The sequence below is a fragment of the Orbicella franksi genome, chromosome 7 (genome assembly GCF_964199315.1).
Source record: "Orbicella franksi chromosome 7, jaOrbFran1.1, whole genome shotgun sequence".
In the NCBI taxonomy this organism is placed as follows: domain Eukaryota; kingdom Metazoa; phylum Cnidaria; class Anthozoa; order Scleractinia; family Merulinidae; genus Orbicella; species Orbicella franksi.
The window spans coordinates 19696480-19724215 of record NC_138151.1 but is presented as its reverse complement, the minus strand read 5'-3'; the positions used below and the strand labels follow the sequence as shown (position 1 = coordinate 19724215).

The 27736-nt window shown below is 36.8% G+C and overlaps 1 protein-coding gene and 1 long non-coding RNA gene across 4 annotated transcripts; one reads left to right on the top strand and one right to left on the bottom strand.

Moving 5' to 3' along the window:
• The first annotated feature begins 256 nt into the window (after positions 1-256).
• Positions 257-27736, top strand: LOC145492368 (chymotrypsinogen B-like). 2 transcript variants are annotated; one of them, XM_081471815.1, is made up of 6 exons: positions 257-1065; positions 1818-1913; positions 2022-2063; positions 22049-22150; positions 22391-22813; positions 23168-27736. In XM_081471815.1, exons 1-6 carry the CDS (start codon positions 999-1001, stop codon positions 23608-23610), a joined length of 1173 nt encoding a protein of 390 aa, XP_081327941.1. In that variant the 5' UTR covers positions 257-998; the 3' UTR covers positions 23611-27736. The 2 variants fall into 2 exon arrangements, with proteins under 2 accessions (XP_081327941.1, XP_081327942.1); XM_081471816.1 differs by lacking the exons at positions 1818-1913; positions 2022-2063.
• On the bottom strand, positions 7976-14043 carry LOC145492525 (uncharacterized). 2 transcript variants are annotated; one of them, XR_014049995.1, is made up of 4 exons: positions 11518-14043; positions 10165-10303; positions 9211-9288; positions 7976-8227 (listed from the first exon to the last, which is right to left on the bottom strand). It is a non-coding gene; the product is annotated as an uncharacterized LOC145492525 (long non-coding RNA). The 2 variants fall into 2 exon arrangements; XR_014049996.1 differs by lacking the exon at positions 11518-14043 and adding an exon at positions 10635-11510 and having other exon boundaries at positions 7983-8227; positions 10165-10602.

Below are 27736 nucleotides of genomic sequence, written 5' to 3'. Positions count from 1 at the left end.
CTAGTAACAGTCAATTTAATAGAGCTCAGCAAATGAACAAATTGCCATGCTTTTGCAATAGACTTAAAACTTTTTATCGAATACGAAGTACGACGCCGGCTCTGGCGCGAGTAGAGGTTTGACAACCCACCACAAACGAGTGAAATACAGGCTGTCATCTGTCGCTCCACCTAACCATCGCCTATGACGGCTTGTGGCCACAAAACAAGCTTCGTGATCTATCAAGAAATTCCTTCCTCCCCTTCCCCCCCCGCCAAAAAAGAGGACCTTGTATAGACCGCCAGCTTCTCAGTCGCAGTGTTGTCAATACTTTTTTCCATTATCAAGTATGAAAGTAAGTGCCCCTTTTCCGGGAACTTATGGACTTTATGCATGTTATTATGTGAGTTTGTCTATTCGACCATTTTATTTCATTTCGGCTTTTTTATTATTCTGTTTCCTGTTTCGGCGCATTAGATTAATCATTCAGCATTGCTTTCAGTATATGAGACCCACTTGGTTAATTTCTGTGTGTTTGATGTGAGTTCGGTAAACATCTGCTAATATTTCTGCCAAACGAAAAGTGAATTGTGAGCATAAATTAAACGCCTTTTGTTGATAATCGAACGCATTTTGCATATTAAAATTGCTTTTTGATTTAGAAAAAAAACAGCTGCCTTACACGACATTATATTTTTATTCCCTGGATTCATCAGTTTGGCTGCCTCAACTTATTTCCCTCTAACAGTGAAACCTGAATAATCACAAACAGTGATCAAACGTGAATAGGAATTTAGTGCAACGACGGTTTCAACGAACGAATAGGCGTGAATCAGCTGACAGGAAGACATTTGTTTTGCTGTTCGCAGATAAACGGCGAACTCTCTTATAATGAATTGATTGGTGAACCAATGATTCATAAGCAGTAGATAGTGAGCACGCTTTGAAAGCGAGCTGTCTGACATAAGAGACTCGACGTTTCTCGCTGCGGTTTTCTCGACGATCACCGAATAATCCGAATGATGAAAATTTTTGCTGTCACTCAGGTTTGTGTGGTTCTTGTAGCGTCACTGAGGGCAAACGAAGGTAAGTTACAAATGATTACTCCGCTTCGATACGCACCTTTCAAATATATATATAATGTACGAGGCAGATTAAAGATGCGAAGTAAAAACATGACTTTTCAAAGTTCATCATTTCACAACTGGAAAGATAGAACAGAATGTTACGAGTTGTAGTTAAAGTTAACTTCAGTTAATAGCTGGTATATGACTGATGTTGTTCTGGTTCTTTTTATGCGATGCTGTGAAACCTATTTAGAAAGTCGTCATTGCCAGATTTTAAACCCGTTATTGAGCAGTAGAATATTTGTCAGTGAACTGATCCATTGCTCACTTGATCAAACTACGAAACATGAAAATTCAAGTATGTGATTGACGATTTTTCAGTGTGTCACTGCACTGTAGAACTGAGTTTCTTTGTTTGGTTTCACGGAAGGAAATGAAGACAACAATATCGACCCTATCTCGTGATCTCTTTCAAAGCCATTAAGCTGAATAAGTAAAGTGCAATGAATAATTCAGTTTGTTGGCGCCACAGTGAAGTCTATATAACTTCATCGGTTTTTGCCATATTTCGGGTAGAAATCATCAGAGACGCCCCGTTTCTTGTATAAATATATAGGTTACTTTTAGGAATTCAGTGTTTCCATGTAAGGGAGCGAGCGACGCCAGACAACGTTGCCCGTTTCTCTACATTTGTAAGAAAGGAACTTTAAACCATTTATCCCAAGAAGTTTAGTTATGTTGGTCAGTGTAGTTACGATTTTGATTTGTCAGCGGGTCGGCATCATATCATTAGCCGAGGACATCTCAAGCCTCTGGAGGAACCTTTGTTCACAGCAGCTGTAGAACCAGTCGAAGCTGATCTGAACGGTGAGACTCCGAAATACCTGTTGCAGTACGGAAAAGCTTCCTGATTATTGATTTCAGTCGACAAGAATATCTCTTTTAAAAACACTTGTATCTTGATTTTTCATTTAGGGGCTGAAGAGAAGAAGGATGAAACACTTGAAATAAATCAAGGTACGATCAAGGTACCACATTAAAGAAATGGTTATTTTGCAAATGTACGAAAATCATTATCACAGGAGCATGTGAACAAAAAGCGTAGACCTTAAAGTTTGTTTCATTTTTTTCGTTTATGCCGCTCCTGTGGGTCATTTTATTCGTTTCACAAAAATAAAGTCGCAAATTGCCTTTTCCAAATCTGTGAATAGAAACATGATACCTAAATATTTCAACTAGTCACTCCCCAATGGGGCTTTTAGGGCTAATGTCAGCAAATTCTGAAACAAACCTCAGTACCCACTAATAATCTCAACAAATATAGGATAGTGAGTACGTTGATTTAAATTTTGATAGCTTCATTCCTTGGTGACATTAGATTTCGTGGGAAAGAGCATTGGTTGAACGCATTCATTGAAGCTGGCGATTGAACTAAAAACAAGTGAAAAAGATCATGTCTTAGAAAATGTTTCCCAAGCGCAATGCTAACTTCTCATCTGCCGCTTCTCTCTTTTGTTATTATAAGGCTCTTGACGCCCGCAACAACAGTCACGATTCTACAACTTTCTTCAAAACAAGCTAGTAGGTGCTTAACTGGGCTGAACTGCAGTTGACATTAAAGTATTACAGAAAACTACAACTATTACCTACAGTTACGATAAAGATCCCTCCCTGAGTAGATCTTAACGTTGTTTACGAACTCAGTTGTCCGTGTTGTTCATGTTAACAGTAAAACGAACAGAACTCTCTTTATTCGAATTCCAGAGCTCACCTGCATCACTTAAAATAGTGCAATCAGTGCTAAATAAGAAATTTTTGAACAATTTGGGTATACCTCGCGAGGTTTTCCCCTGTTACGTAAAAATGCTGTTCCAGTGACCACTGGAAATCCCAGTAATTGAAACCGGAATTTTTGGTGGAATGGAAGGGGCGATCTGCACCCTTTACAATGCATTGTTTCCACCTTAGCTGTAATTTTTTTCACGGTACACCAATTTCGGTATATTAAATTTTAACTTGGCTCTGAGGGCCGTGGCTTACGAGAATGAAACAAAAGAAACCAAATCGAGGTTGAGTGATGAATAATTGATGTATTTTGCTTTATTCCCTTAAGCCTCGGAGCCAAGTTAGAATGTGATAGATCGAAATTAGCGTATGACCTGTACGTTTTCGTGCGCTGCACTGTAATTTAGCAGGGTTTTTTTACATTTTGGACACAATGACAGATTAACCAGAGTACAAGATCTTCATCTAAAAAGCTTCAAAGCTAATTCTTCCGATGAGGCAAAGTTCGTGGATTCAAATCATATCGATGCCATTTTTTCGGGTATTGCAAATAGCTGACAGGATTTTCTCGTCATTTTGTACAACATTATTCTTAGATTACAGGAAATTTCGCCTGATAAGCACTTGACATACACAGACGGTTTCCGGAACATTGATCCTCACCAGGCTAATTCACATATACAATCTTCCGGTTTCTTTAAAAAAAAAAAAACCATTGGGAACTAAATATATCACCCAATTTCAAACAGAGCACTTCGTAACGAAACATTTACTCAGTTATATTAGCTTATGCTAGCATCCCAAGTATCACCATTCTCCATCATCAGGCTCAGGTTCTTTTGATTTTATCATGCAATCAGTTTGCCCTTCATTGCCTTCTGAATATGGTTTTTGTGCTGTTTTTGCGCAAAAATGGGTAACGTCTACATGCAAGCCACGTGGCCCATCAGGCCGGAACTTATCTGCGGTTTCTGTTGGATAAAACGACTACAGTAAAACTTGTATTAAGCGGACCCCATATTAAGCGGACACGCTCTATTACGTGGACACCAGCTTGAGTCCCTAAATTTTGTTCCCACTTTCACTGTAAAATAACCCTGCATTCAGCGGACACGACTATGTGTGCTGTGATTGCGAAAATTCACGCCACTTTATTTTCACTTGGGATCTCGACACTCTGTGTCAGGCGGAGCCTCGAGCAGGTTTTTTGGCATCGAAAACTAAAGCAAGTTTTGCAAAGCAAAACGATGCTGTGTTTGAGACGGGGATGAAAAAACCGAATTGCTCGAAGAGGCTTAGCGGGAAGAGGTATAGTGAGGATTGAGCTGAAAGCTCAAACGTAACGGTTCTGCGAAGCAGAAATACCGTTGGTCTCGTTTTCGAGTGTCAAATTCAAGTCATGATTACCAAGTGATGGGTTTCAAGTTATGGGTTTCATGGGATGGGTTTTTAGCCATTAAAAAAATAACAAAATAATTTCAAATACTACACATCGAGGGTCGATGTATGGTATCATAAAATTGTTCTTATTCGTTACATCTTTGTAAAATATGATATGCTAATGCTTCTATCAAGTTGTTAAAAGTTTTAAGTACATTTTGATCGATTACACTTGACAGTAATTGAATACCATGTTTTATATATTTGAGATAAGGGATTTTCATATATTATTTTATTCGTTGTTTAATCAAATGATAATGTAAGTTCTTTTATTTTATTGTTTAAAGTGTCCCACACTGTGGGACTCTTAAAATGTTCAGCGTTGCAGAGTCCAAGACCGGCACAACTATGCCGTGACGTCACATTATGTGTCCCACGTTGTGGGACTCTTAAAATGTTCAGCGTTGCGGAGTCCAAGACCGGCACAACTATGCCGTGACGTCACATTATGTGTCCCACGTTGTGGGACTTTTAAAATGTTTAGCGTTGCGAAGTCCAAGACCGGCACAACTATGCCGTGACGTTACATTTTACAAGTATTACAAACACAGTCTACTTCATGAGTCCAAGGCATTGCTTCAGTTGTGGTAGTCTGCGAATATGAAAGCCGCGTTTTGATGGTAAAAACCATCGCTGATTTCCACGTTAACAAGTGTCGTAAGTGTCTTCTACTCTCAGCCATTTTAAAATGAAACTGATCTAAGACCTTCTGAATTCTCTTGATATACAATTGATCTTTTAGGGGAATTTCCCTTACCATAATGATTGGTGGAAAAAATCATATGACTTTCTCGTGACTTTGATGACTCATTTCCGAGGGAAAGTCCCGTAGTAGACATCCTGATGTCATCCGGTCTTTCCGACAAATGTCACGTAATCACGCTGAGAGGCTATTCGTTTGATGCATGTATAATATATAAAAATAATTGTCGAAAAGTAATATATTATTCATCATATCTCTTCTCGAACTCTTCTTTATTCTCCTTATGCTTCATTGTTAGTTTATGTTGGACTATATATACTAACAAATAATATTCACAACAATACGGACAGAACCAACGTATAATTTCCATATATTATTATCTACATAATAACCTTCTCAATTTACCCTAAAATTATTCTTTTTTAAAAACCATATAGAATTTTTTATCAGGGTATTTTTCCAGTCTAAAAGAATATACTTCATAATTTTTAAGATTGAACTCCATAATATAATTATATATAACAATAAAAATCTAAACCTATAATATATGAGTTCAAGTCAATCTTGGGAAACAAGTCAATCAAGTCAAAGCAAAAGCCAATCGAGCCAATCGAGTCAATCAAGTCAATCAAGCCAAAGTCAAACCCAAAGTCTAAGTCAATCAAGCCAATCAAGTCAGAGTTCAACCTGGGATTCTCAATCTTCGGGTGAAGAATGGTCTCCAGGTTCTTCACAATCGACAGATTCTGATTCTGGCTAAATTGATTGTAATGTAATAGTAATGAATTGCAATACAGAAATACATAGTGAAATGATTACAATGGAATATATAGATTGCCCATTCTGTGATCAAGAATTACAACAACCATCAACAATATACCTTCCTTGTTGTGAAAAACAAGACAATATCAATACCAAAGGTACAAATGTATGCCGTAATTGTGGTACAGTTCACAGTTATGGTACAGCCAGTGAATACGTTGATTTTTATGAAAATAAACATAGGTTTGTAAAGAAATCCGTTTATCAAAGAAAATATCATTTACAAAATGTGCTAGATGATATTTCTAGTGAAAATGGATGGCAAATATCAGTACAAAATTTTCATAGAATACATGATATTTTCCAAAGAATGGACAAGATACTGCCACAAATTAATGGTGATGGTAAACGAAGGATTAACATTAATTTTAAAGGAAATTTTCGAATTTTTGGATTTACAGAAAGATAAAATAAAAATAACAAAGTCCGAAAAAACTTTGTTAATGTATGATTATTATTGGAGTAAAATAATTAACCTTATTCAGTTGTAAACAATTTATTGTATTTATCCTCAAACTTGTCGTATAATGGACACATATCTATTATAATTTCATCGACAACTTTGATGTAGTCTAGAAATCGTTCGTCATCGAATTCTAATCCTCTAAGAAATGACCTTATGTCGGTCAATATTTTTTCGTATGAAGTGTAACCAAATTTACACATCTCAATCTTTCTTTTGTAATTTTTAGCTTCTGTGAATGCGCTGAGAATAAGACCAGCACCTGATATTGTCCCAAGAACAATGGGGTTAAATGTTGCAGCTATTGTTCCTGTTGCTATCAATCCAACAGATCCGATTTTACACGCCAGGTCCATTTTTTTAAAATACTTGTATGCCATCTTGAATAGCCAGTATTTTTATGATAGTATTTGTATAAAGCTTTCAATTCTGATATCTCAGCTTCGGTTAAATTATTATCGATATGATTGAAATTGAAAATAGTTTTTGATGCTTTCATATATATGGTTTAGACTGTATTTAATCTAATCCAAAATATGTTCCTAACTTTTTTTCTGCGGCTACCATAACATGAAAAGTATCACCACCAATTGCATAAGAGTTCGTTGTGAAACCCATTCTCAAAAGATAAGCAGACTTTATCGATCATAAATGAATGTTTTCTGTATCTTGGCTGAGGGGGCACGAAAAATCGCCTTTACCGCGCGTCAAATGTGTTGTTAAAGGTTTTGTAAAGGTCGCCTTTGCACGCTTTTGACGATCTGTGACGCGAATCAAAGATCATCTGTGAATAAACCTTTACCACCAAATCAAAGGCGTGAAAGGCCATTTTTACTCACCTGTGAACGCCTGTGTTTTTAGGGTTAAAGGTGATCCTTTGATACGCCTTTGCGCACTGTCAAAGGCGGGTCAAAAGTTTAATCAAATTTGTCTGCGATTCAAGTCAAAGGTTTGCTAAAGACGTGGTCGAAGATGGCTGTGACGCAGGCCAAAGGTTTGTCAAAGGTGCTCCGCGCGTTCCGCGCTCGCGCGTCTCGCCCGAACTTCTCGCTCGCGCTCCTCTTTCGCGATTCGCGACCGTTGATCACGTTTCGCGCGATCCAAATCTTATACGCATTTTTCTGCTTGCTACACTAGCTTTGTAGCACCACATACGAAGGATGCAATCATATCCGTACTCTTGTTTTATGTCTGACAAGTTTTGAAGATTATGTCAGCTTTAATAAGGTTATTTTGTACCAAAACTCTTGACAAATGTTAACGGAAAAGCGCCCCGGAAAGATCATTGCGCCTGATTTTAGGAAAATAAATATACTCAACTTAATTCATCTCAGTTTTTTTTTTTTTTTTTCACGTTTTTATCAAGAGTAAATACCTTCAAGTACCTTACATAAATGTTTTGGGCTTCAGATTTCAAAAAGCCACGTTACAGGCTTGGTTTCCATCTACACGTAATGCGACTGATCACGAGGAAAATATTGTTCTATCTATCGTGAAAACAACAGTCAACAAATTTTCCATGGTATAAAGCGCATTTATCTAACATTGAAGGACTATGGCTAAATTCTCAGTTCCTTAAATTTACTAGACCAGACTAGACAATAGAGAGGATTACCGCAAAATTTCGGCAAAGATATGGCAAACTTTGCACAAAAGTCAACTAGTGTAAAAGCCTCCTTTCCAGATGGCACGTACAGTCCGTTGCACGGAACTCCTAATGTTTTGGCAATTCTCCTTTTCTGCTGCTTGCACGTGCTAATTCTTGTATTATAAGTGGAATGGAATACAGTGTTTTCCACTTCTTTCTCATCAAAGTGGTTAAACTGCCTTGTTGGCGTCAATGCCAACTGAATCCCCATGCTTTCTAGGGAAGACACATTTTGACAAAGTCTAAGGCGTTGACGAAATTAATCAATGCATCTTCACTGGATAAGTCCATCCTGTCAACCATTGCTTGTCCGCATTTGTCTAAACAGAAACAAACAGACAAAAACGTTGGAAATGAATATTAAGGGTGAATCTTAGCATTCTATTCCTTAACCCATGGTTTTTGCTAATATCACATTAATAAAACGTGACCAATCAGATCATTACTCCTCCTCCGAATAGTTTGTGCTTCTGTCAATAGCAAATATGTATTTAATGTTACCGCAGATTTGGAATTTTAATCTTAAACTAAGTCCACTAACAAAAGAACGGTGAAAATAGTCTTGTCTGTAGTCCATAATAATAATGATAATAATAATAATCACTTTATTCAAGTGTCGGTGTATTTAGAAGACATATTTTCGCTCACGCGGTTGGTCTAAACGCATCACGAGACCGAATATGCCCCAGGTAAAACCGGGCAAAATATGAGTAATATTCCTCATTTTCAAAAGATCCAGTGTGACTTGACTGAGGATAATTAACACAATAGCTCCATATTTTGACTTTAAAAATATGTAAGGATATATGTCTTTGGCATTATGTGCTCCTCAAAGCTCACGGTTTTCCTTGAGCTTTGCTCTAAGAAAACTGTTTGCTAATCTGGGAACTGGTACTGTCTGTGGACAAATATTTTCATCAGAATGCATAACACTTTTCAGAGAAATGCACGAGTCAAGGATAGAAGAGGGGACTAAATTGGTAGCCCTTTTTTTGTATTTCTACTTAGAGATTTGGTCACACAGATAGGTCATTAAGAGCCAGTTTAACAAGCTAATTTCACCGGCTGAACAAGGGCTTATCCCCAGCTAGAATTTCATAAGAGAACAAAGACTTGGGGTCATTTTAAAAGTGCACAGCTTGGCACAAATAAACAAAAAGCTTAAAGCCAGTTTACCAGTCCATCTGTCTGCCTGTCTGTTACAGACATCTCACAACAAAGATCTTTTATGGTTGCAAAATAGCAATCTAAAAAACCAACAAATCTGACATAAACTGTGACAAGAAATGAGGAATACACACACCTTTGGGAATATTGCTGTTCCTGTGTAATTTCCACAGATCTCTTCATGATCAGTAGTGTTATCTTTTTCCTTATTTTCCTTGTAGATCATATGTGAAAAGGAGCATATAAACATATCAACAGTTAGCAACTACTTGTACACTTTTTTTCCACTGAAAAAAATTCCTGAAATTAAATAATTTAACATGAAACATGCCTGCATGGAATCGCATAGCTGTTGCATTCATTGAAACAAAAATTCAGTGCAAGATGATGAATGCAACCACTATGACTCCCAGCAGCCGCATCTCATAGAGGGAAATGGCCATTATCCAGACAAATTTGCCAACAAAATTTTAAATTGAGTAAAGTAAATGAAGGTCTTTGTCAATTACTTTTACTAAGTTATTATGAAATCCTCTACACCTTAAATTCTCTACTGATCCCATCAATAGTTATGAATTAATCATATTATTAATTTTGCTTGAAAAAATTTGGTTTGGAAACCTGATGGCCAAACCAAAACAGTTGATATTGCAGACAACCACACAAAATTTAGATGCAAAACTCAGCTTTTACCAATCAAAAACCAACATTTCCTGAGACTGGGTTGCAAACTTTGATTCATTTACCAAAAAGATTCCCATCCCTTGCATGTTTTCAACAACATTTTAATTTCTTAATTTTCGTCCAGGTGAGCCAGTTGATGTATTTGTCCCATAAGAAAGACAACATTTCCTCACTCAATGTCCTTAAATGAACCAAAAAGAAACAACTTTTTTTCACAGAGTGATGAGACTATAATAAAAATGATCAATTAAAATAATATTAATAAATTATAGCCAGGTTTTTTAAATCTATTTATATACTTTCTTTGCTGGAAAAAGATATAAAAAGTTGTGGCTGAAGAAGTTATAAGATGGTCTATGCTACAAAATATAGAAATAACAAATGAATATTCCAGCCTTTTACTTACCAAAATGTTGTGATGTTTACACACTTTGGAGCACTGCATGATTAAACTGCATCTGAGTTGACTATGAACTACAGAGTTGCATATTGTATCCTCTCCCAATTTATTCTGTTAATATCTTCAGTTCTCCTAGAATGGCTAGCTGAAGGATAAAAACAACATTCATAAGCAAATTTCCACTAGTCAGTTTTTAATTGGCATTTAATTGTCTACTGCTCAAAAGACCAAGACATGAAACTCTAAAACTATTGGTACTGTCCAGAGAGGTCACATAATAATATTATTATGAGGTCAGCTTTTTAATTTGCAACTAATGACAAGTTTGATTTTCATCAAACATTGTAACAATTTCACCCACTAAAGATAAGCTGGATTATGTGTACTAAAGACATCCATGGTCGAGTGTCGATCGATACCCTTGATGGATACTCTCAATCGACCCTCAATCAACACCTGATCGATACTCAATCGACACTCCATTGACACTCAATCTACATTTCTATTACTCAGTTTTGCAAATGTCACAGGGTAGGTGCATTTGATCACCTGGTATGACACCATTCTTAGCCCAGGAGACAGTTCAAAATGTCAAATGCCTGGCAAGTTTGTGGCAGGGGGGGGAGGGGGGTGGCCAGGAGATAGTGGAGTTCCAAATGACTGATCCATAAGCCTGATACAACAAATATCAAAACATATTTTTACTACAGTTGCTACTGATCTCGCAAACTGATTGTCATCACAGTGGTCAAAATTTGTTGTGGACTCACTTGGCTGTGTTTCACGAGTCCACAACATTTTGGCCACTGTGATGATACGTATCATTGTCAATAAGAGTGCAGACCACGCTTTATTAAATCCATTTTGAAATCACTGGTTATCCTTGCAATCTGATTGGCTCTCAGTGGTGCGATTTATTCACAAATCGCACTATTTTTTGCTCTAAATCACATCTTTTTCTCAGCCAATGAGAATGGGCCAGTAAAACAAAACAACCAATCAGATTTCAAGATTAGTTTAAAGTAATCAATAAAATTTCAGGAAAATGAAAGGCAAAAAGCCACTGTGTGGAGCATTTTGCAAATACTATTGCCAAAACTTTGTTGTTATTGTAGCTTTTTTTCCAAAAAAATTGACGAATTTAATTAATTTCAGTTTCTCAGTTCCGATGAACTGAGATTCAGTCAAGTGCAATTAATCTTCGACCAAACTGTTTTCGCCGAGGATCTGTCCTACTATGAATATACGCAATTCATAGCTCTTTATTCCTTTATGTAGCCATTGCTACGTTTAATTTACTTTTTCAACTCCGTTATTCTCTGAACATTGAAAACAAATGAACGAAATTCAAAGACTTACCTTTCCTGGTCCAAAACACAATGAAAATTTCACCAGATCCGCCATAATGAAGCCAAATGAAGAAAACTGTCTGCTTTCCTCACAGCCGACTTCGTTGACTTTAGTCTCTCTCTGATTGGCCAGAAAAATGCGGGAGGCCGCTGGCAGCCGCGTTTTTCCCGCTGTTTTCGAGCTGTTTTCTTGTGCCACCTCCAGGTCAAGTGAAAACTTTTTGTTAAAAAAATACACATTGGCAAGAAAGCAAGCTTTCATTTAATCATTAAAACAGAAAAAAATACGAAAACGCAGGCTATTAGGGTGTTAAAAGAGGAGTCGCAGGATATGGCCATATTTGACCTCGCCTTTGACATGACAATACGTAGGATCAAAGTTGTACAAAGCCATGGCGCCTTTGAACGCCTTTGACATAAGAGATCAAAGTTATGCAAAGCCGTGGTGTCTTTGAACGCCTTTGACATAAGAGATCAAAGGTATGCAAAGCCGTGGTGTCTTTGGACGCCTTTAACGCGCGTCAAAACTTAAGTCAAAGTTATTGACATGTTTGACCTCACCTTTAACAGGGATCAAATGTATAACAAATATATAAGATATTTGATTCCTCCTTTGACGTGGGTCAAAGGTGGAGTCAAAGTTGACATCACATTTGCCCTCTTCTTTGTCATGGATCAAATGTATCGGCAAAGCCATGACAGTTTTGACATACATTTGACGCACGTCAAAGTTTGGATCAAAGCTATGATCATATTTGACCTCGACTTTGATCAGGATCAAATTTAGAGTAAATCCAATTTTTCGTGCCGTGGGGGTCTGAGTCTGTGGTTTCTATCGGAATAATTCCAGCAATAGTCGCGCTCAATTTGTTGCCCTTTTTAGTACTCCATAACATTATCTGCTTGTTCAAAAATATGCAATTAACATTGCTAATACCACTTAATTCCAGAAATCCGCTCGTTCCATTGAATTCTGTTTAAAAAAAAAACGTGATCGTTTAATCTTTGAAAGCTATACGATGTCTGAAAACCTGATTTTTTACCTATATGAAATTGTAAATAAAGAGGACTCGAGACGTTGAAATCTATTTTAACAACAGCAAAAATCGTGAAATCTTTGGTGATATCAAGATTGACATCCATTTTACCGTAGAAATTATCAAAACCATAAGTCATGCTAAAATCAGAAAATGGTTTGCTACTTGGTGAACCGGTTGAGGTAACTACCTTTAAATCATTGAACGCAGTCACATTGGGACCACTCCTTTTGAACTCTTCCGGGTCTAATAAATCAGCATAAAATTCGAATAATCTTTTGAACACCTCGTCGTGTATTGCCACTCGGGCTATTTGTTTTTCAACAGCGTATACTTTTGTCATCAGATCAGTAATTTTTTTATTCAAAGGATCAATTTTGGTTTGCATTTCTCTTCTGAAAAATTTCACAAGATTATCTTCAAATTCATTCAACTGTTTGATACCCACAGTCTCATTATTTTCGACACCATCTTGAACATTTTTTATCTGATGATTTTTCATGTTAATGTTTTCATTGAAGTTGGTAGATTTCAATAAATTGACAGTGGCATCAAAGTTGGTTGATTTAAAAAAATCAACAGCAGCTTTGAACGTCACTCTTCCGTTTTCGAAAGTGTATGGATTGTCATAAACATCTCAACTGACATCATTCTGTTTTCCCTCGATTCCATAAACAATCAAATAACCACGACCCTGAACTGGACTGTTTCCAATACCCTGACACCTTATGTTAACGAAAATTCTTTGAGGAACAGTTGAAGAATACTTATGCATGTGAACGATGGATCGACTGTATGTTGAAAACAATTTTGTTCATTGTTGACTAATATTCAATTGAGGTGAAATAACTGACACTGTTACTTTATCCATACCTGGCGGGAAGGATTCAACCACCGTTTGGAAGCGCAAAAACGTTAAAACCAAGTCTAGATGAATACCAGTTTTTTGCACCTTTTCCCAATCTAAAACTGTAAGCTTTTTTATCCACATCATGAGGTGAACCATAAAAATCAATGATACCATCAACGATGATGTTACTTTCGCTCAATGACTCATTAACATCTTCCATAATGTATCGGAAAACGTCTTTTTTGCTGTCAGAACTTGTTATATGTGACTCATTTATCTTTTTGGTAAAACTATCAGTCAGCGTTGTAATAATAGCCCCTTTGACTTGGTTTATGTACATAATATTAGTAACTGACAGCATGTTGTGGGAGTCAGTGGATAAGTTGATAATTTTGTTGTTGCCCATATCTAAATTCACATTCATGGAAGTTCGACCGTTGATATTCAATTTTTTATTGTCTACTTGTTCTACTTTATCCGATAATTCAGACAATGCTTGTTTTGTTCCATTGATATTGTTCAGAAGAGCCGTATCAGCGTTGTCAACATAAGACTTGTTGGTTTTATCGGCAATAGCAATGTTTTGCTTACCGTTTTCTGCATCAACATACGCCTTGCTGGTTTTATCTGCAATAGCAATAGCAATTTTAAAAGCGCGGTTATAAGATCTAACAGATCTTCTTGTTTTATAATGTCCGTAAGCATATGATCGTATGCCATTTTTTCGTGTTTTACGACATGAATTATCTTTCCATTTTTGGATGCTGCATACAGGTCATAAACCGGATGAATTTTATACTCGATATTATTTATTACAATCTTACTCATTACCAATATATTAATATCGACACCAAAAATTTTTTCAAACCATAAACGTTATAAAAAATTGAGCCGTATAACATATATGGAAAGTAAAAATGAAAAAATTGAAAAACCAATAGAATTTCCTGATGAAGTAAAATTTAGAAAATTAAAAAGTGATAGAGAATTTTTGAAACCGATGCATACGAATGTATACCATCAACCGAATGAAGTTACACTTGATTTTATTGAAAATAAAATTTTTGATAGACCATCTTTTGAAAAACCGTATTTTTGAAAAAAATTGATGTTTGATTTTGTAATGTCCGTAAGCATACGAGTGTATACCATTTTTTCGTATATATTTTTTATCATCAAAACATCATAGTGATACTTTATTCACTTCATAACTACCTAGTTGATGACAAATAGATCTGATTGTCTTCATCTTATGATAGACTTGTTTGCTTTCCATAAGAGTATTTCTATAATCAGTATGATTGATATTCTTTTTGATCACAATTTTCTTGATACCCTTCCCTGTTTTATTATTTTCTCCATTTTCTTTGATGTTAGAGTACATCTTACTTCTGAGACCAACAAATTCTGTTATTATTTCACCAGCGGCCTCATCGTTGACCTTACCAATCACTTTTTTTTATTAGATTTATCGTAGAATTTACTATCTCCTGGATAATCACTATTATCAAACTGGTCTTTATTTTTCCAAAAGTCTTTGTAAACATCTTTTGTTTGAATTTCATATGTGACAGAGTCAGTATCTGTGAACAATAATTGAGCTTTTGATTAATATTTTTGTTTGATATAATTATGATGGAAGTCGTACATCAAAGTCTTACTCAAGTCTAAAATACACAGACCTACATAAGCAGGTCTATTCAAGGTTAGTGCTTCTGTGATCTTATGTACTGCAACCAGATTTTTGTTGAAAATTTTTGATGATACGTAAGTAGGCTTACTTGCTAATTTAACATGTTGTTTCTCATCAGTAACAATTCTGGCATCAACTCGTTTGCGAACATTCTCCATAGTTTTTCTAAAGATTGTATTATTCACGAGTTTGAAGAGGTCTTTTTCAAGCAAATTTTTAGCATTAGTAAGTTTCTGTGTATTAAAATTGATATACTCTTTCAACCAAGAGGATTGATTAAATTTTAATACAGGATGAATTTTGGCTAGTTTTAATCCCAAATGAAGATATTCCTGTAGTGGATAACATATTTTTGTTTGTTGCTAAATGTAGGTATCAATTTGTGAACCAGCTGTGTTATTGAGATATTAAATTTGTCTTTTATTTGCTGGCAATATTCTGAAAGCATATTTTTGGTGACTTTTACCTGTTCTCAGGAGCGGCGTCGACAAAACCAGGATCGGACCGGACCGTATCACGGATCGGATCACGGACCGAATCACGGATCGGATCACAGAAAAAAAAACAACAAAGTTTTAAAGAAAAAAAAATTCTTCAAAAAACGAAATCTTTTATAAGATAACAATAAATAAAGAATAAAAGTGGAAGACTAAATTATGTTAAGTGAAAATAAGAATCCGGAATTTGAAGCAATGACATGTTAATTACAGAGAATGACAAGAGGTCATTTAAAAAGCCACATAACCGCTTAATTTACGACGAAATTAAATTGTAATGAACAGGCAGATGCTATATTTGAACGTTAGTTGGCTCGAAGCTTGCGTGAACCTCCCATTCTCGTTTTTAAAATTGTTGGTCGTATCAGTAGCTAATTCTCGGCTACATTTTCGTGTCAGATGTGAGCATTACAGTTGGCGTTACAGTTAATGAGAAAACTTACGTACGAAAACTTATGGACATGGCTTGCTTCAAAGGAGCTACGTCACGATTTGTGTGCCTTGAAAAAACTAGTCTAGTTTTTCAAGTTCGTCATTTGCAGTCCTCGTTAATCTTTGCCATCCTTAACGATCCTCATTTCGTTTGGATTTGTTCTTGCCTCTTAAGTGTGTTTTATCCTAGAACACGATCATTTTAAGGTTCTATTCTATTTAAAGGCAACTCTTTACGACCCTAAAAATGACTCTAAAAATCGTGACATAACTCCTAAAATGTTGTTTATTCTCGGGTTGCGTTATCGTTCACACTATCTATGTTATTCCTATAAAGAGTTATATTTCCTTGAAATACAAATGGTTTGTTTCGTTTTATTGCAGTGCGAAATATCGTATTCCAAACTCACATCTTGTAAAAGTATAGACTCTCAAAAACGGAAATAGTTTGAAATTATCAGTTGTTTAATTTTTTTAGTGTTTTTAGTTTTTGTGTTTCGATTCATACGTTCCTCCTATTATCACCATGCTGACTCGTTTTATGACAGTTTACCATTGATGCAAGTGAATATACGAAATATCATTTACCTGAACTGCCGAGAAAGATATGAAGACATGATTGATCATCGCAATTATACACACAACTTAAGCAGTCGTGAAATTAAAGCCTGAAAAAAAATTCAGGCCTGAACAGGACTCGAACCCATGACCTCTGCGATACCGGTTAAGTGCTCTACCAACCGAGCTATCAAGCTAACTGGAATTTGGTCACATTGTGAGTTCGTAATATACCCGCAGATGGTGAAGAGTGCAAGTGAATATACGAAATATCATATAGTTGAACTGCGGAGAGAGATATGAAGGCATGATTGATCATCCCAATCAAAACCCAACAGCCTGAAAAAAATTAATCTGTGACCAGCACTCAGTTGGCTTGATATTATAAAATAAAGGAATATCACACCTGAATGAAATAAAACGTTCTGCTCACAGTAGTCACTCTAGTGTAATTTGCTCAACAAAATTTTGAATTTTGAATTTTTTTCCTTGATCCGATCCGTGATCCGATCCGTGATTCTGTCCGTGATCTGGTCCGTGATCCGATCCGTGATCCGGTCCGTGATCCGATGCGTAATCCGATCCGTGATCCGGTTCGTGATTCGGTCCGTGATCCGGTCCGTGATCCGATCCGTGATCCGGTCCGATCCAGGTTTTGTCAACGTCGTTCTGAGGAGCAAGAGGAAAATCATTATGCAAGTCATGCAATTCATAAGGGTATTCCAGGTCCACATCTAAAATTAATTCTGTTTTGCTATCATCTGTGTATTTACTGAGATCTAATTTACTAATTTGTTTGTCTGTCATCCATCTGAATTTACCAGTTGGAAGATACTGACTCATTGCCCAACCATAGAGGTTATTTGCATCCAAGTAAATGATGTATTTCTCCATTATTTATAATTATTCGGGATGCAATTATTCTTCATTTCTTGCTTCTCACCTTTCTTATTAGTGTAGGTGTTATTCTTAGCTATTTAAACAATCTGCTGCATTATAAAATGGCTGTCTTAACCTCTAAGATTCTGAAATATAATTGGTATCTTGTCAGTTAATTGAAAATTGAGGTTCCAAGCTTCATAAGCAGACCCTCCGTATTTACCTGTCACATGACAATGATCGCTGACTCTTTTGTCTGTTTTGTTATATTTTTTGTTGCATATGGCATTCTGTTGCTTGTTTGAATTTCTCTTCGTCAGCAGAAGTCATTTTCAACGGTTTATTGAATTTATATTTGATGGTATTTCTACAGTATTTCACTTCATCTATCATTTTTTCCATGAATTTGAAAAACCGCATTTTCACCTCGGTAAATTTGAGCTCGTTTGGAATACTTATCATCATAACAGCAGACGACTTTGTAACCAAATCTACAATATGATTCAGTATAAGATTCACTATTATTTGGTTTTCAAGAATCAACTTTTTCTGTAATTGCTTCGAAATATGCATATATATAACAAATGGTACTTGTAACTTCCGGTTGTGATTTATAAACTTAATTTTCTCACCTTCCCGAGGCAGTTTTATTGCATGTTCACCATTATTAATCACAATACATTCAGTCTTGTGTTTATTGAGAACATCTTCAGATGAGAAACACTGAAGACAGTGCATACAAAAGTGTTTTCTATAATCATGTTTGGTTTGATTGTACGGCAGGTTTCTTTCACAGGTCACAGGTCACAGGTCACAGGTCACAGGTCACAATCAAAACACTCAGTAAATTTCGCGATGTAACAATTACCGAGATTTCCGAGAGGTTTATCGATGTTTCCATGCAACAAACCTTAACGAAAAATGTTTTACTCTATAATTTTAATGAAAAAGTTTCTAGGGGTGGGATATGTACGAAATGGGTTGAAATGTAGCTTTCAGACATGTAGTGTTGATATATTTTATCGTAATAAGATAATTTATTATGATAGCAAATTGAACTGTTTTATTTCTATATATATATTTTTGGAAATCTTTACAACGAGTATGTACTAAACAGAAACAAGAGGGTCCCCTATACCTACTCTGAAAACAATTTCACGCATAAGTAATTGGCCTTTTCATGCATCACAAAAAATCGAAAACAGCTTCACGTTAACAGAAAAAATCACTTTTCACGTAAAATGCAAAGGCTAAATCATGTGTCACATAAAAATACAAATGCTATCCACGTTTCGCAAAACATACAGAACCCTCCATTTTGATGCATCGAAATGCCATGTGCATGTGTGACACATCGTGACAGAATAGATTCTAGGTCCTCCTGGTTCACTATCGCTGTGGTTAGTTCTCAGTCGTGTGGAATGGGCAGGTTTTACATCTAGTTTGGTGTAGTTTACGAGCTTTACTGACGCTAAAATCTCCAAAAAAAAGTGGACAATTATTCCCGCAAAAGTCGTTGGTTCACAAATCACGCGTAAGTAAATGTATAATTCACGGATCAGTGTAAGCTTCTTTCGTTTTCATATTATGTTGAAAGGCTACAAACAATTTATGTTTTCTACAGAAGTAAGTCTTGGCTTTCTTTGGATCAATTTTTTTTATTATTATTTCAGTGCTACAACTGATTTCCCCTAAGCGTTTTTTTTTTTTTTCAGAAAAGAGCTGTTATAGTTGCACTTGCGACGCACTTGTATGCATCTGTTTTATGACGTTTTGGCATATTTTTTGGTGACCTATGACCTGTGAAAGAAACCTGCCACTTCTGATAGCCGTTGTGCGATCGTTTTCAAAATCTCTTCTTGCAAAATTTTCAATTATTGATTTAAATCAATGATGTTTGTGACAGTCTTGGCTTTACTATTAAAATGAGCAGTTTTACATTTCAAATAATGCTTCCCGTCAATAATATCAATTTCCAGTAGAACTTCAGGATCATTTTTCTCATTATCAAGAACTTCTTTGATGAAAGTTACTCTTATAGTTTCATAAAATTTGAAATTTTTACTGTTTTCCGAGTGAGATTTATTCAAATGATGTCCAATTGCCTGTCTGGTTGTTTGTAATTCAATCAGCGGATCACTTTCATTTTTCAAATTAATTTCATATGTTTCAACAGCATCTTTTAAAACTCATTTAACAGGTGTTATTCTGGTTCTTGGAGCTGGTATTGTTTTTTATAGATTTAATACAAGGTTTAGGAATTGGTTTTTCTACCTTCAACATAGCTCCAACAGGTTATCATGATTTTACTACTTTTGTTCTCCGAGCTGGAACAGGTGGTGTTTTAGTTCTTGGAACTGGTACTGGTTTAATTGTTTGAGGTTTTGGAACTGGTATCTGACCATCAATATAACCGTCTCTGAACTCAGGTGGTGGGAGAACTATTAGATTATCGTATTCCCAGAACATTTGCTTTGCAGTTTTGTGAGGTGCTGGCATAGGACTTTTTAATTTTTGTTGATCTTTTAACAAAAGATAAATTATTTTTTTCGATAATTTATTCAATTCTGATTTATTCATCACTACTATATTATAGTTAGATATTTTATATTCATAATTTATATTTTATACATTATTATGTATAAATGTCGGTTTCCGTTTAAGCTTTTTTCAAAAGCTCTGTTTTGCCACTTGGTGAATGATGTTTTGATTTGTGGAGGCCTGGGACAGTCCATTTTATGCTGTTTCTGAAACGAAGCATTTTTTGATTTCTAGAGGCCTGGCGAGAGTATTTTTAATCATGAAGCGGCTCTGCGAAGTGTTTCTGGCAGAAGGATTTTTTTCATTTGTGGAGGGCTGAGAGACATGAAATTTGCTCACGAGGGGGCTTGATGCGGAAGTTGCTCTGAGAGGCTTGAAAATGCATTTTTCGAGTTGGGGCCCGGCGAGGGTATTTTTTTGATTTGCGATTGCTGTTGGAGGGCATTTTTTTGCATAATGCGCTCGTAGCGCCATTTACTATACTACTTCCATAGACTGTTTTGCGTGTTATTTATGATATTTTGTGGTTTTGTTCAGGCAAAAGCTCTGAATTTAGGAGTTCTTCCTATAATTGTTCATCCAGCTCCACGTTGTGGTCATCGTTGCTTTATTTGCGATGTTCTCAGGTTTTCTTGCGACTGTTAATAGTCCCTCTTCTGTTAGTCCTTCTCTTGTCGTTCAGGCAATACCGCAGTTTCGATCGTTCTGGATCTCATAAGTTGCCGATAGCAAGGAGTGATGAAGACCAATGCTCGATAACACTCCGCACCTGGCGTATTTTTTTGAGATTATATACTCTTCGGCAGATCAAGAATTCCGGATTGTGATCGGTAGTTTTGCCGGCAGCGAGTGGTGAGCATTAAGTCTTCGATCCCATTGTACACAGTATGACACTGTTTTCTATGATGGCTATAATGCTTATTTTCTTCAGCATGTGTTAAGTTTGAATTTAAGGATAAAGCGTGAGATAGTCATGCGTTGTTATTATACAGCTTATCTTAAAGTTTTTGAAGAGTAGTGTAGGGTATTTTGCACGTATTTCGTACGTTTATCCTTTGTTTTTAGTGTAGCTAATGTACACCTTGAACTCACATGCTGTGATTGGATTAAGTTTGTACTCGCATGTGATAGGACGAGGGTCGCCTGGTAAAAATCATCAGTGATAACAATAGGGTGACAGGCCTGCAACAACTCCTATCCACGTGTGAACTGGTAGACTGAAGTAACTGATGAACTAAACTAAGACTCGATGCAGTTGCTGATATAATACGCACTAAACAAAACGAGAACTGGGAAATCTTACGCAACGAATCACATAATGATCGAGGACTTAAATTTTTAGTCAAGTGTAAAGCATGTAAGGGCAATTTCACGCGCGTTGAAATCCTACATACCGGCCTTTAAATATGAACTGAAAGCATTTAAACACAGTTGAGTGACTCAAACGGAAAAACTTGCGTAATATATTGTCACTGAATCCATTCGGAACGGTTCATCACAATCAAGGCAATGAAAAAACAACTGTTCTAGGACGTTAGAAGCAAACGCCTTGGTTGAGGACATCAAGATCAACAATGTTAAGCTACTCTCGTAGAGTCTAGTCTAGTCGCACATCTGAATAAAAGGGAGGGAGGGTATGATTGCAGGTTAAGGAGCCTCTAGAAAAACGATGTTGTCGATGGGACGTTCTAGGGCCGCGGACTTGGTTTTTATAGTGTGACTCTCATCACAAGCCCGTCTCTCTTGTCTGGTTTAACTTCCAGGCTGCGACCAAGGGATCAGAAGTTTCTTGGGGAATTCTCGTCTACCATGAGTACAATGTCTACAGCTTTAAAGTTACATCTTTACCTTTGCAGTGATTGCCTTCTCACTATAGCAATGCAACTCCCAGATACTGACTTTTCAAAACAAACTAACCGAATGGACTAAATATAAGTATAAGACCTATTTTTAATAAATAGTTGTTGTAATGAATTCTCGAGTGTCCTCAATTTTTCTTTTAGGTTTTCAGCGTTCATATTGCCCCTTGTTTAAATATATGATTTTTGTCACAGAACAACAACAAAGTGACAGTCGAGGAAGAACTGGTTATAAAATGCCACCCCCTAAAGGTCCACTGAGGGACATAAAGTCGCCAAGAATCTCGTTAGATGAAGGTAAATCTATCTTGTAAGCTTTTGGCTACGATTACTGAGAGATTCCTATGTTTCCTTGAACCCTTAAAAGTTTCGCATTTTATCGAGATCGAGAACGAGAACGCCTTATTCAGTGCTATATCCACATCGTACTTCTATTCAACCTCGTACTCGTAGTCCAACTTTAAGGTCCCTAGTGTTTCAAAAACGATGCTGTTTGAGCGTATGAACAGACATGAAATTTAAATAATTTGTTGACAGGCAGTACCACTTGTGGTCGGACTTCAAGTTCTTCTTCACGAGTTGTCAATGGCGCAGACGCAGCAGTTGGAGAATGGCCATGGCAGGCTCGCTTGCTGTTGAACAACAATCATCTTTGCGGAGGGACACTAATCATGCCAGAATGGGTGATGACGGCTGCTCACTGCGTGCTAGACGATGACAGCAGCAAGTATGAGGTGATCCTTGGTGATATTGATCGCAACAAGGTTGAAGGAACCGAGCAAGAGTTTAAAGTGAGGCGTATTATCAAGCATGGTGTATTCTCACACCCAGTTCCGTATGAAAATGACATTGCGTTATTTCAACTCTCTGGCCAAGCTAAATTAAACGACCTAGTGAAGACGGCTTGTTTACCTGAATTTCTTGAAGACGTGCCTGTTGGAACGGAATGTTATATAACAGGTAAGTATTGTGATGTTCACTAGTTCTTTAAGCTATTTTTCCAAAACATTGACACTATAAGGTCGATACCACCTTTATTACCTTGGATATCATTAAACCGTGGCTGTAGCTGTGACGATGACAAGAGCAAGTCACTATTTTTATATTAGAATTCGTGTCTTGTTCAAAGAGCTAAAGGAAATATAAACGTTTCATATTCTTCTTTCTCTACTCTATTTAAGAAACTTTCGATGTTGTCTACAGTCGTGCACATTGCTCCGTTGTTTTTACCAACGAGTGAGACTGAAATGCTTAATTGACTGGTTATGCGTGTAGAGCTGTCATTGGCAACTGAAATTCTTGTAACCGTTGTAGGCTGGGGACAAATGTTTGGCAAAGGAGAGTCAGCTCCAATCCTACAAGAAGCACGGATGCCAGTAGTTTCAAATAGCGCATGCGCAGCAAAGCTGGATACTTCTCCAAAGGGTGGACTTCACACTGACAATCGTACTTGGATAGTCACGAGTAAAATGATGTGCGCAGGCGATGCTGGGAAGACTAAAACACACGGATGCTTTGGGGACAGCGGCGGGCCATTTCAGTGTAAGAAGACCTCAGGCCAGTGGGTAGTGCAGGGTATCGTAAGCTGGGGTGACCCTGATTGTTCGTCTAGTAACCATTACACAGTATTTACTCGGGTCAGTGTGTTCCGTAAGTGGGTTGATGATGCACTGGGAAGTATCAGGAGCATGGAAAAAGGCAGTCTTAACAAACAAGTGAACCCAGCCGGAAAACAGTCACCGACAACCGCTTATTAAAGAGATAAAGGCAGTAAATATGTGTAGAACAAAAATCAGGACCCAAGGCGTTTAAAACCGGAGATCCCATTCTCTATATCTGATAACTATATCTGATAACATAAATTATAATACGCTACGTCATATATGAAGGCGTACAACATGCCCGTATTTCTCGAGAATTTTGACTAGGAAAACTATTCAGAATAACACTACTGTTTAATTTGTTTCAAATGTTGTTCAAAAGTATATTATCTCTAGGGAAAAAACAATAAAAGAATTAAATAAAAGTACAAGTCAACGTACTAGTCGCAAGAACAACATGAAATATGAGGCACAGCAGCCTTCGCGGACAACACGGAGTAGAACCTCAATGTAACAAATATCCTGTATAACGATGTTCTCGGTATAATGAAATCCTTCTTATAACAAAGGCAGTCCTTAAACCGAAACATAACATCTACTCCGATATAACAAAAAAAATTATCAACAAATCAGCAGCGAAAGAATATTCCTAAGCTCCCTCTCTTCGTGAGCAGCCAAACTCCGCGAGACATTTATTAGACTCAGTATGAATGACTTTTATCCGAACTCCAGCCTGTAAAGTTCATTCAAGATATTTTGGCAACTCATAGTAAGTAACTCATGATATATCATTTGGCTTACGCAAAGATGTCTCGGACAGTAGGAGGGTACTACAAGTATTTTGTAAGGGAGCTTTTTAGCACACCACAACGGCCACAACAGCAAAAATGTCCAGGGGAAGGGGAACTATCATATAAAAGTATTGTGAGTGATAAACTGTACGCGTACGCACGCAAGGAAAGCGCGCGAACAAAGTACAAAGTAAACAAAGGCTTGCTGTGAAATATAAAAACCATTGTTTTAGCACGCGTATCTTTAATAGGCGCTAGAACCAATGTCACATTAAAGTAAAGTTAATGTTCAGTCCGTTCGAGGAAATCGTTGCCAGCTTGAAGATTAATTTCATTTGATGCTGCTTGCGGCTGATGTTATTGCCAGAGCACTGTTTCAACCCAGGACCATGATGTCATCCAGAGAGTGAGCGCCGGAGTTAAATTTTTCAGCTACGGAAACGTCACGCCTTCGATTTCGAATGCTGCGCAGGTGTTCGTTGAAACGATCCTGTATTCGCCTTCCAGTCTTTTCGGTGTATAGGCAATTACAGCAATGACAAGAAATGGAATATGCAACATTAGTATATTCTCAGCTCCGACTATTGCATTTCTAGCTCTCTGATTGGCTCAAAAACTCCGACTATGAGCCATTAGTCGGAGTTTTACCTTATATGGAAAACAGTGCGCCAAGTTTAAAAATTTTCCGCTCTGTAAAATTGTTGAAATAAAAATCGGCGGCAAAAACCCGATTAAGAATATACTAAAACAATTATTCCATTCGACCTTGTTGGATATGAAGTGATCATAACCAACTCGCGCTACGCGCTCGTTGGTTATTTATCACTTCATATCCAACGCGGTTTCATGGAATAATTGTTAATTATTATATGGCTTTGGGTTCTGGCCGATATAACGCGCGCTCTGATTGGCTAAGAGCGAGAGCTTAGCGGTCATTACGCAGCCGTAATGCCCACGGGCCGATTACGGATTATGGAAATTACGAAGAGCCCGGCTCTTAAAATTCCAGCGCATTGAAACGATGCAAGCCGATTAAAAACACTAAGAGAAAGTAAAATTAATCCGAGTAGCTAAAAGTTTGGAGATTTTTCCTTGAAAAAATTTTATGGGAGTCGTTTTTGAGTTACCAGCCGGTAACCTTGGTGAGCACTAGTGAAAAACAATCGAAGTTTATCGATTCTTGGGTAAAGCTAAAATCGCTAAGTGAAAAACACCATTGGCAGATCTGTCATGCAACCTGAGCAGAACACCACAAAGAAACTTGAAACAGAAACGGGTAGTATGGCGGTGGCCGAGTGGAGAAGAAGGCGGGACAAATAGGGAAGAAGATGAGACGAGAAAAATCTGCGTCCCATTCCCCTTTAGCCAAAACGTCACGTCTCATAGCCCCTGCCGAATGCGAAGAGAAAAACAGACTGCAGCAGTTTGGGGCATCAAGAGAAACGATATTTTAACGAGCAATTTCGCTTACGCATCCATAGTTTGAAAACTTTACAGCTGATAGTAGCAAAAGCTGTATTTCTAAGGCAATTTGGAGGTATAAGGCGACAATCATCATTTTAGGTCTGCTTTTGCTCAAATACGCATTTTGAACTAACTCCAACTTCAAGTGACTAAAACTGTTTTTCTAAAATAATTATTGGTATAGAGCAAAAATCGTCTTTTTACAATACCTTTAGCTCAAGTGTGCAGTTTGAAGCTTTTACAGCTTGTACTAGCTAAAACTGTATAGGTAGGGCAACTGGGGGCTATAAAGCGCAAATTCTCGTTTTCGGTCTGTTTTCTCACAAATGTGCAGTTTCAAGTCTTTGTAACTTGTAGTAGATAAATTTATATTTGTAACGCGATTTAGATGCGTAAAGGGAGAAACATCATATCACGTCTGTTTTTTCTGAAATGTGCATTTTAAAGTATCTCCAACTTCAATTAACTAAAACTGTTTTTCTAAGGTAATTATGGGTATAGAGCGAAAAAAGTCTTTTTACGACACTTTGAGCTCAAATCTGGAGTTTCAAGCTTTTTCACCTTGTACTTGCTAAAACTACATATGTATGGCAACTGGGTGCTATAAAGCGTTAATCGTCGTTTTAGATCCGTTTAGTCATAAATGCGCAGTTTCGAATCTTTACACCTTGTACTAGCTAAAGTGTATTTTTGAGGGAAGTTGCAGGTTTAAAGCAGAATTCGTCGCTTTATCTCCGTTTTGTTTCAAATTTGCAGTGTCAAGTCTTTTTACCTTGTAGTGACTAAAGCTGTATTTGTAAGGCGAATTGAAGCTATTTAAGATATAGACCACAAGTTCTTATGGTTTATAGGCCGAAAAACCATGCGGGATGTTGGAAAAACGCGAGAAAAATTTCTAAATTAGGAGTCGCAGGCGAGTGATTTACGAATTCTTGGAGTGTTCTTCCAACATCCCAAGTACTTTATATAAACCATAGAAACTTGTGCTCTATTGCTTTTATATATTAATTCAGAAGACACGATAAATTTCCATAAGTTTACTGGCACAACAAACCATAGCTGATTGACCAATGAGAGCGCGCGCATTTATTTAACTATGATGTAAAAAGCGATAATCGTCATTTTACGTTGTTTTTGCTTCAATGCGCATTTAAAAACATCTCCAACTTCAAGTGGCTAAAACTGTTTTTTATTTAAAGTAATTAGGGGTATAGAGCGAAAATCTTCATTATACGAAACTTTGCGCTCAAATGTGCAGTTTCAAGCTTTTAGAGCTCTATCTGTTTACCAACTGGGCACTAAAGAGCTAGAATCGTTGTTTTAGATCCGTTTACTCACGAATCTGCAGTTTCAAGTGTTTACAGCTTGTAGTAGCTAAAATTCTCTTTGGAAGGCAACTGGGAGGTATAAAGCGAAAATCATCGTTTTCTTAGAAATGTGCAGTGTCAAGTCGTAAGAGTTTCTAGTAGCTTAATCTCTATTTGCGAAAATCGTCGTTATAGATAAGTTTTGTCACAAATTTACAGTTTCAAGTGTTTACAGCTTGTAGTAGCTAAAACTGTATTTCCAAATCAACTTGGGGTATTTAGGGAAAAAAGACGTTTTAGCTCCATTTCGTGTTAAATGTACCATTCTAAGACTTTACATCTTATGGGGGCTAAAACTATTTCTGAGGCAACTATGATATAAACAAAAAATCGTTGATTTAAGTCCGTTTTTACACAAATGTGCACTTTTAAAGTGTTTACAGTTTGTAGCAGCTTAAACTGTATCTGTGAGGCAACTGGGAGGTATAAAACGAAAGTCGTCCTTTTTGGTCTGTTTTCTAACACGTATGAAGGTTCAAGGCTTCATTGCTTGTAGTAGATAAATTTATATTTCTAAGGCGATTTGGAGGCATAAAGAGATAAACGGTATGTGACGTCTGTTTTTTCTTAAATATCCATTTTAAGAGCTCCTGCCTAAAAAAATTGAGAATCTTGCGAAAGCGACTATTTTAGCACATTGCTCATATTTTACCTCAAGGT